Source organism: Limanda limanda, chromosome 8 (genome assembly GCF_963576545.1).
Source record: "Limanda limanda chromosome 8, fLimLim1.1, whole genome shotgun sequence".
NCBI lineage: Eukaryota > Metazoa > Chordata > Actinopteri > Pleuronectiformes > Pleuronectidae > Limanda > Limanda limanda.
In genome coordinates this window covers 29,095,031-29,106,054 of record NC_083643.1, presented here as the reverse complement: position 1 = coordinate 29,106,054, position 11,024 = coordinate 29,095,031, and the positions used below count along the sequence as shown (strand labels likewise).

The window sequence follows — 11,024 nt, the reverse complement described above, 5'->3', positions numbered from 1 at the left end:
CTGATCAAAAACTTCAAACGCATCAAGACTAAATATCAAAGAAACACTTTAAAACAGACTCCTATTAAAAATCCTTATTATGGTTCATGGAATTGAAGATAACAAATCAGCTCAAATAGAAAAGGAGCCTTGATTAAATGTACTGAATGTTGTAGAAGACACTTTGTATTTATTCAAATAGCAAAACCGATTTAACATAATATGGATTCACCACTAAAATGAGTGTACTTTATTTATTGATGTTAATGTAGCAGATATTAATTGTACAGCAGCAATGATGTATTAATGGTGCATCTGTTATATTATCACTCTCTGTTTATCTGGACCTGCAGCAGAAGTGATGTCTCTCTACTTCTGATTCCTGCTTCAGAGGTCAGGGAACTACTCTGAGCAAACTTTCCTCTGCCACAGTCTATGAGAGCTGGTAGGCCTGCAAAGCTATCAAGAGCAGGCTACACTTTGAAAACATCCAACTGATACATCCCAACCCCTTCCGTCAGCCTTCTCGTCAGAGCTACGCCCCCAAAACACAGGAACGTGCACTGACTAACAGCTGATGGAAGCCGAATGCTCTTTGACCCCCTCACTAACTCCTGGCGATTGCCTGCTTCAACAGTGTATGTCTGCTGTCCGGATTGTGAAGACTCATACACAGTGAGAGGCAGAAAGGTTGGTTAGTAACAGACAAATACACCAGCCAATCATTTCCTTCAGTTCGAATGAAGGCTCAAGTTTATTACAGTCCTGCGAGTGCCAAAGACACCGGCATTACTTCTGTTCTTTGTTTTTTTGTGCTTTACTTAATGATGGCTATTGGGACATGAAAAGTATTTCAATAAATAAGAAAAGAGAAAGGGTTTCAGAAACATTTGATCAACACTGTCTTTCGAGAACTGTATCAAACTTATAACTTCAGAATAACTGCATGGCATTCCTTAAATTGATTACATGTAGTCTTTTTTCACTTTTTTTGTAATTTTAGTGAACTGACCCATAGCTGCATGCTTGAAGCTCAAGATGAAGACCTTCCAGTTAAACAGTACAGCAGGCCGTTTCACTGGCTGACAAAGCTTCACTTGCTGACTCACACATACATGCTGTTTCAGTACTTGATTGTGTCCGTTTCTGACGTCTGGTGCTGGAGCAATCATCAAAACAACAAACAATCGCAGTTTCTTGCTTGAGACACACACTGAGGTAAGCTTATTTCACCAGCTGCCTCGTCTCTTCACGCTTGGTTTCTCCAGTTTGTGTCCTGGTTAGTAGATAACATTAGATTATACAGAACAGAGTGATTGCACACCACAGTGCTCATTCTCTCCTCCATCCTGACATCCGAACAGGTGCTGCCTGTGCTGCTGTTGAAATTTGAACTTTACTCAAGTTCTTACTGTACTTGCAACCCAAGCAAAACCTGGCAACATAATCACATGATTTCACCCCATTCCAAGAGAATGAGTCAAAGAAAATAGAGGCCTCCCACAGAGAGTGCATTGTGCATTGCGCTCTATTCTGATACCATGCTACTACCAGATGTGATATATAATGAGCCCACCTTTGTCTTCGATTGGATTGTCTGAGAGGTTGATGGAATGCAGGGTAGAGCAGGCGTGTTCACGCAGGGCAGCGGCCATTTTGACTGCAAAGTCACTGCGGCAGAATAAAAAAGATCTTTCTCAATTTTCATCATTGCCTAAAAAGTACACTTTAAATTAGACAGACTCTTTGGACTAACAGTGTTTCTTTATAATCAACCCTGTGGTGTGTTTCTTGGTCTGTCAATGTGCACAGTCATATCATCAGTTCACAGACAACATCAGATTGTTACCCAGAAATATCTGCCACATCAGAGAGAATTACTGCAAATCTTACAAAAGGACACCATAGTTAGAGATTGTAAAACTTGTCAGAGGGATGACTGCATCCTAACTGGAATAACATGTCCAAACTTCACTTTGTACTGTAAGTCCTGAACCTTTATCAAGAGTGGACTTTTGATGGGAAGTTACAGATAGCAGGTGAATGACATGTATTTGCGGTAGTACTGAGGGCCCTCCGTTAAAGTGTAATTTCATCCCCATTATTATTAATCAGGCCATCCAAACCAGTACAACCAGTTAGCAACTTTAACTTTGAATCTCTGTGCAGCATCCCTGAAGATGTGAAACATCTAACTCTAACATCCTCTACTCTTGTTGATGGAAGTGTTTGTTTACATTGTTGTCATGCACAAACTCACAGTTTGAGTCCACTGGCCTCCAGTGAGAGCTCCTCCACACTGGGAGACCTGGAGAGCAGGAAAGTCAGCTGCTTCTGGACATCTACTGACTGAAGGCACAAAGACAGAGAGCAAGACAAAATCTCAAACACATGTCCATTCAATGTAAATGTCTATGCCCTTTTCTCTCATCAGTGCTGACAAATCTGGTAATGCATCTCCCAAAGAGTCACAATAAGTTCCTCAGGCTCCCTGGGGCGGCATTTTTTAGATGTCAAATTCTTCAAAGTGCAGGAGAACACACGGTAATGGCACTACTTTGTCCGGATTGTGTGCTCTTAATGTGAAATGAGAGTAAACTGGTTGTGAACTGAATGAAAAAATATGTTCAGACATTTATATCAGATTAATATGTCTTTGTTAACCGGCTACATACCACAAGCTTATAAGGTAGCTGTAACAAAACCGCTGCTTAAAAAGCCCACTCCTGTTAAAGAAGTTTTAGCTAATTATAGACCCATATCAGACCTACCCTTCATTTACAAATCCTGGAAAAACCATAGATCATAAGATTCTTTGACAGAGACTGGAACAACATGTAGGGATTGAAAGAACAGCATTAGGCTGGTTTAAATCGCTTTGAGTGGTCATCAAGACTAGAACATTTACCATTTACCATCTTCCATGCACACACAAGTTACTCATGGAGTTATTATATATATATTATATATGCTTCCTTAGGCAACATCATCAGAAAGCACCACATACACTTCCATTGTTGCCCAGATGACGCCCAATTGTATATATCTATGAAGACTGATGAATTTAGTCACTTAGTTCAACTTTAGGAATGTCTCAAAAACATCAAGGCTTGGATGACCAAGAACTTCTAACTTCTAAATTCAGACAAACTTTACGTCATTGTAATTGCCACTAAACATTTCAGAGCTCTACTGTGAAGCGCCTTGATGTGTGTTGAAACTGAACTCACTTTTGCTGCGTTTGGCCAAGAGACCTTCGTTTTGTAACTCTTTCCTATAGATGATATTGGCTCTGGTTCACAGCCAGATGACGGAAGAGTGAGGACAGGAGGCAGTAAAAGTGTTTATTGGTTGTTGGTCATTTGACCACACACAGATAGGGGATTAGTACATGTGAAACAATTTTAGCCTCCACCCTCCTGATTGGGTTGCATGAATTAAGCATGGACTTATCTACATGCTTTGCACGAAATCCTCTAAAAAGCCTTGATTCAAGAATTCACATCTTTTCATAGATATCTAAAAACAGAAGAGAGTTTACCATCTTGAGATCTTTGCAGTAGATCTTGGTAAACCAGTGGTTGAAGGACAGAGCTGCTACTGCTAATGCCAAATCTCTGAGAGCAGAGGAAAGGAGAAACCAGGGGGATTTAAACAGAGTATGTGAATGAGGTGAAGTAAGATTGGATGAGACAGTTAGATCTCACCTGCTGTCTAAGTGGCTGAAGTCGTGCAGGTTGAACTGTCTCCAGTTGTGGGTGGAGTAGATGTTGTCAACATCCTGCCAAAGCAGATAGCCATTATACACAGGGACTAACAAGCTTTAAAAGGTCCCTGAATAATTCTATTAAACAAGCAAACAGCACATTTAAGTAGCATGTGTTGCATTTTTACATTTATGAAAATTATTAGTATGAATACAGCAGTGACATACCCACTGAATCTCCTCTATAAATGGCATCTCATTGAAATCACATAGAGCAGCATAGGTATCAGAGAATCCTCCTGAGGAACACACATTGAAACACACACTCATCATCATCTGTGCGAAGAGAACAGAAACTTTCCCTTTTGATTCAAACATTCATTCAACTAAACTGTGAGGACCTGATGAGATATATAATGAACAATCTATAGGAGCATCAGACTGTGTGAAAAAAGACCTTGTGGTCCAAAAAAGCATTTGCAACTTGAAATGCCCAAAGCAACAGTTCTACAAGATGCACAGGCTAAAGTTAACAAATATCTCAACCTCACATGTGACCTCATACACTTTAAAATGAAAAGTTCATACCACAGCAGCCAGGCTGACTGTTCATCTGCTCCTCTATCGCAGCAGTCAATGTGATGAGTCTCTGCTGGAGATCTGCAGGAATCGTCTTTAATAGCTTTCTGAGGAGTGAAGGGCAGGAAACACACTGTGTGTATCACTGACTGTATAACAGCAATACTAGCAGCTCTGTGAGGATGTGCTACAGATAGTGCTTTAAGTTAAATGCTTACATCATCGTGTTAACAAGCATGCAGGAAAATGCTAACATGCAGATTTATAATGTTATCAATGTTCACCCATGGTAACATTTGCTCATTAGCCCTGTGCACTAAAACACAATGTCTATAGTTTTGCAGATATTTTACATTACATTGCATTACCTTTCATTTAGCTGACGCTTTTATCTAAAGCGACTTACAATAAGTGCATTCAACCATGAGGGTACAAACCCAGAACCACAAGAATCAAGAAAGTAAAATTTTTCTTCAAGAAAGCCAAACTACAAAGTGCTGTAGGTAAGTGCCATTTAAGTGCTACTAAATCGGTAAAGTCAGAAGATATATGTTAGTAGTTTGTGAAGTGAGATGTGTAGACTATCTGCTGTCCTGATGTCATTGGGGAGCTCGTTCCACCATTTAGGAGCCAGGACAGCAAACAGTTGTGATTTTGTTGATATTTGGTAATAAACTGGACAAACTGAAACTTTGTCCTGATGATTATCTATCTGTTGGAAAGTCAGTCCTTATACAACTCATCCTAACGGAAACTGATTTTGTACATGGAAATCCATCATGTGTCAAGCAGCATTGCTAATTAAACTTTTGTCCTGAGAGTGGACTGTGGAATTGTTCAATAAGTTTTGTCCATGTGAGCGTATGTGTGCTGTGGTCATTTCATGTCTTCATGTTTTGAGATGCACACAGCTCAAAGGTTGTACCAGAATACATGAGTATTCATGTATTTAACATAACTCACAGGACTCCTTCGATGGTTGATGTGAATCCTATGCTCATAGTCACCAGATCTTTAATATTTATGGGTAACGTCTACACACATGGAACAATGTGTTAAACAGTGCTCTCCATCATCTTTCACCAAATGGGTGCAGTCACTGTCTGTAGACTGTGTTTAATGTTGACATTTTCAGTAAACAGTTTGGTATTTTTCAGACTATATAAGGACCCAACAGTGGGATACAGTATATCAATTCAGATTCCGGTTGGAGATTATGTACTCGTTACTGTGCATTCAGGTTGTGGAGCGAGACCCACCCTGGGGATGAATCAGGGAAGATCCTCTTCAGTGAAACAGTCATGTGAGCGACCATGGCTTCAAGATCCTCAACATGCCATACGCTGAAAGACAGAGTCTGCCTGTCTGTCTCCAACACAATCTGGAACACACACAGTACATATGTTCTGTGTTTTAGTATTTTATTGTCAGTAAAAACACTTGTTTATTTTGAGCTTCACTTGTACCTTTGTGAGATCGTGAATGTGGATGGAGCAAACCTCCATGTAGCTGAAAGTGCTCTCCACCTGTACACATACACATACAGACACATACACACACACACACACACACACACACACACACACACACACACACACACACACACACACACACACACACACACACATTTGTCAAATCATTGGTTTGATGAGGGAAATTCATTCAGCACAAGGATTTAGCCATGAGCCTTTAACATAACAAAATGCTCTGGATGAACTGTATATATTGAGTGAGGCTAGAAATTTGTGGGGCTTAACATTATCTGCCCTCTTTGCCTTTACCTCCCTGCAACAACACTCTTTCAAGTCATGATAGTTTGCTTCCTAACAGTTAGCTTGCCTCATTACGGATGTTTTAAGTTGTGATTTACCCTGACAGGCTGCTTGTTCACGACCAGGTAACCTCTCCACAGACTCAGCACCTGTAACAGAGACAGGTTTGGAGAGAAAGAGACACAGCAGTAGTTATGGGATGGGATGGACCTTGAGCTCCCCCAACATTTGATCTACTGTATTGTACCAGGATTGCTATTTAATTTGTAGTGACGTCAGGTTTTAGAATGAGATTTGACACAGGGCTTCAAGTTGAACAAAAGACCATAAACCAGATTCACAGTAACAGTTTTTTTCGATTGCTTAAACACTAAAATCAAAAGTATTACATAATTATCAAAACCTTACACTTAATGGGCATAACATGAGCCCAGATCTGCACCACTATAAGCACAATGTCAGCTTCACACTTTTTGCAAAACAATACACACAGTGATTTGCAAAACACTAAACACACTTGTATACATTAGACACAGAAGTATATGAAGATGTCACTTCCTTGCAATTCCTAAGCACTGACTGTCAAATGACCACCCTATGAGCCAATTGGTTAAACACGGCCATCAGGTGTTTAAACACATGAATGCTTAATTGTAGACACACCAATCCGGTTTAAGCACTATACAAAAGCAGCAGCTGAGTTCACCTGTCTTCAACCAAAATGGAGCTTGTGCACAAAAAAGAAGAAGAGTGAGTGTGAAAGGGGGAATCCACGGAGGAGGAGAAGGGTGCAGCATGAGTATGTGGAAGGATGTATTGTTCACTTTAGCACTGTGATGTTGCATACTGCACACGTAACCTTTATCATGTAAATGTACTGTATACCAGACCTATGCTGAACTACACAATCTTGTCTTTCACTGTATTTCGGAGAGTTTTACAGATGGATGCTGAGGAAATCCTGCATGAATTCATATATATAGATGAGGCAGGGTTCAACCTGACAAAAGCACAAGGAGAGGCAGAAATACCATTGGCTACGGGGCTATAATCAATGTCCCTTTGCGCTGCGATTACACAGAATGGGGTCCTCCTCCGTCACGCCAATAAGGGCCTTTACAACACACCTCACATTCTCACATTTTTGGACCAATTGCACAACATATCGTCACAGCAGTAAACCACATGCTCCAGATGCAATACATTGTCATCTGGGACAATGTGTCATTCCACCTCTCTGTTCTGGTCCAGAACTGGTTTCAACACCATCCACAGTTTACAGTACTGTACCTTCCACCAAACTCTCCGTTTCTAAACCCAATCAAAGAGTTTTTCTCGGCATGGCGGTGGAGGGTTTACGATTTCCGGCCCCAGGTTCAGGTACCCCTCATTGAAACCTGAACTGGATACAGAATTTTCTGCTTGTCTGATATTTGCTGAGCTTACAGTGTTATGCACACTGCTGTAGTAGCATGAAAACTGGGATGTGTTTTGTTGTGATTCTCCATGTTGACATGTTGACTGATTTGGGTATATGGAGAGAATCAAATTCTATTTTCATGAGACTGCAGCATTGGTGTTGTGTAGAGTTTGGTGAATTCATTGTATATTTGCACTTTCTCTGTGTACCTCACTTACAGGACTCTAATCACTGAGAACTGGAATTTCTAAAAGTGTTTTAGGTTAGCAACAGCAGTGTGTAATTGGCTTAAACTGAATTCAATCATATGAAGCGTATGTGTTTCATATGGTAAAAAAATATGGTTTTGATAAATTAGTGTATAGTATTTACAAGAGTGTTTCATTTTGCAAAGGATCTGAGGTGTTCTGCTGATTGGGTGTGTGGTTGTGCTAATTGTGTGTAGTGTTTTGAAACACCGGGCCCTGTTTTGAAAATCGTGCTTAAGCAATCGAGAAAAACTGTAAGTCATACGCAGGGAGCTACAACACTGGTTAAACAGGACCGGCTCATAATACATAACCTTACGCACTGAACACAAAAAAGTAGACAGGGAGAGAAGGAAAGCTGTTTCATGAGTGAACACTTTCACCAGTGATGCTGGTTTGATCCAAACCAGAATTCAACCTGTCATGATGACACAGATACCTGGTTTCCATCCCCAGTAAAAAATCATAAATGTAACATTCATTACTCGTGACTCACCACAAACGTGTCGGACGATCTCCCACATGTCTGAGTGGAGTTGTTCAGAACAACAGGCATCACCAGACAGACTCTGTGAGGCTTCAGCAGCTCTGAGATCTGATCTGTTTACAAGGAGCACAGACAGGAGCACTGTCACCTGAACTCTATCTGTCGTGATGACTACTGCTGAACCTTCATCATTCCAATGAACACCGCTATGACAGCCATATTTACTGGGGGGGGGGTGCTCAGATTTTACCATCTGTTTAAAATAAGTGGGTTTAGACAACACAGTCCTGACGTGTTACAGTTCATGTGATCACTCCACATGTTGGCCTTTAATGACACGAAAGGAAAACAAGGAGCTGAAAAACAACAGTGTCATGATGAACACTGTTTGTTTTGTTCACATGTTTCTGATATACACTGAATTCATTCAGTTGACTTTTGTCTTAAATGCTATGTTATAATTCTATCTATAACCTGTAATGCTAATTTGAGTCATTATGTATTTAGCATGTTTTTTTACATTTGAATAGGATGTATTGTAAGAACTCAAACTCTTCTTTCTGACACTGAGAGGAGGCTGCTGTTAAAACAAAGAATACATGACAGTATTTTAAATAGGTTTTTATTATAACTGATAAATACTGAACACTAATAAACACATCCTATCCACCCACCTTATATATGCTCATACATATATTAGCTACATATACTTTATTTCTATGTCATGCTGATACATTTGGCACTTCATTTCCAAACTCTGTTATAAAGATTCTGTTAGTACATATAAAAAACAAGGGTAAACTAGAAAATAAACCCCAAACTTATCACGTACAGAATATATGCATAATATACATAAACTGACTCCATTGAGAGATCTTTTTCTCTCTTCTCTTGGGCCTCCTCAAGATAACTCGCTAATTTGTATGTTTACTAAGTAAACAGCCAACTCAGTGTTGATGCATCAACCAAATTTAAAAAACTAATATCTTTTATCTTACAAAGCAAAGTATTACACAGACCGTAGTCATAAGGACAGTAGGAATCCAAACATCATTGGAGAGCACATTAGACCAATCCACCCTCCGGTTTCCCCAGTCAGAGGTAAAATGGCTGATCTCTGCTGTGCACACACTGATTATAGCCAAGACAAGTTCTCTGGACCATATTAATTTTCTATCAGCATCAAAACAGACAGTAATGTTAAGTCCTTCGTCAGTCCATCATCTTTTGACCCGAGCAAACACATTCTGAACAAACAAATGTTGATCTGTTATCAGAAAAGCCTCAGCAGCAAACGTCAGATTACAAGAACAACAGGCTCACGTATTCAGACCAGGAGACTGTGAAACCAGATCAACTGGGGGTTGTTAACCATGCTCTGTCTCTGATGCTGCAAATGTAATGCAGCATGAGCTATTCACACATTTATTTCACATCTGATTACACAATCTCACCTCCGTTTCAAAAGATTTTCCATAGTTCTGTGAACTTTTCTCATTGTTGTTTTTGCCATTAAACTTGTAATGTTTAAAAAGTGTCTGCAAGTTCAAGATCATAAACTACAAAACAAGAAGATTCTTCCAATATAAAGCCTTCTTTTACTGATATAAATAGGCTGGCTGAGACAAACCCCTGTAAAACCGTTTCAGCACAAACTGAACATTAAAAGTTTAAGGAAGGAGAATATTTACCAATACAGAATCGTTTGTGGCACTTTGGCTTTTCCATTCTATTTTCTAACTAAGATAATAGAGCTGGTTAATCTTACCTTGCAGGCTCTGAGAGATGGAGTCCATCCTGTAGTCTTCAGTAAAACACTGGTATCAACTCACAAACATCCATCTGTGATCAACCTCTGTACCAATCCACCCATACACACACATCCTGTTCCTAGTTGTGCGTCACCATAGCAGTGAAGGTAGAAAAGCCAGAGCAGGCAGTTACTTAGTCTAACCTCCCACACTGTGGAAATCACCAGTCTGGTTGAGTTTCAAACTTGTGTTACAAATCCTGAAAGTTTACACTGCGCTGGAAAAAAGCTGACTTAAAACATCAGAGTGGTTGAAGAACCTTTTGTCAGAGAATCTGATGTGTGAGATGAACAGGTGCTTCTTTGTACACTTCAGTACTGTGGTACATGAACAGCCAGGGTGACAATGCGTAGGTGACATGGAACCACCAGGGGTCCCAACATGCATATAAATCAAACATAAATGTCATACCTTGTGTTGGAAGTGTTTTGATTAATTGTCATTCGAATGCCATAACTTAAATATCCTCCATTAAATGTAAATTTACTGCATTAAAAATCCACCTTGTATTAAAGTGCAACAATTTAAGCACTGAGATGTATTCATGAGAAAGGTCCCTGATCCACACCGTTGTACTACAAATAGACATATTGGATTATTTATACAGATCATTGGATGAGTTACAGACATTTTAATGTTGCTGGTTGAAATGGCTTTAATTCAATTACGACTAACTTTTGGCGGATTAGACCTTAAACAACACATCATATTTCACATAACTAACATTTTAATCAAAGGGTGTACCGACACTCACCCTAAATCAGAGCAGAGTAAAACATATGACATTCGTCCCTGAAATGAAGAAAGAAAACCTACAATACAAGTTACAATATTTCATGGAGCACATATGTTTATTGAACTTCAGTTATTTGATAAGAGTATTTTATTTTTCATTGATTAGATATTTTGGCTGGAACATTTGGACATTATTCAAACATTGTCATTTATTGTCTTGCTTACGAAATGTTTTATCCTTTGGATTACAGCTGTTCTGCATACTCCGAGCTTCAAGTAATTTCTCA

General features: G+C 39.5%; 1 protein-coding gene across 1 annotated transcript in view; it reads right to left on the bottom strand.

The window, feature by feature from the left end:
* Positions 1-9,987, bottom strand: part of carmil2 (capping protein regulator and myosin 1 linker 2) — a 51,794-nt gene extending 41,807 nt beyond the window's left edge. Inside the window, exons 1-11 of the mRNA XM_061077299.1 lie at positions 9,960-9,987; positions 8,201-8,304; positions 6,135-6,185; positions 5,731-5,790; positions 5,524-5,645; positions 4,274-4,371; positions 3,914-3,984; positions 3,687-3,760; positions 3,521-3,596; positions 2,240-2,328; positions 1,556-1,650 (exon numbers count right to left, since the gene is read on the bottom strand). Of these exons, the coding sequence (XP_060933282.1) occupies positions 1,556-1,650; positions 2,240-2,328; positions 3,521-3,596; positions 3,687-3,760; positions 3,914-3,984; positions 4,274-4,371; positions 5,524-5,645; positions 5,731-5,790; positions 6,135-6,185; positions 8,201-8,304; positions 9,960-9,987 (868 nt within the window). The remainder of the gene's footprint in view (positions 1-1,555; positions 1,651-2,239; positions 2,329-3,520; positions 3,597-3,686; positions 3,761-3,913; positions 3,985-4,273; positions 4,372-5,523; positions 5,646-5,730; positions 5,791-6,134; positions 6,186-8,200; positions 8,305-9,959) is intronic.
* Between the last annotated feature and the right edge of the window lie 1,037 nt (positions 9,988-11,024).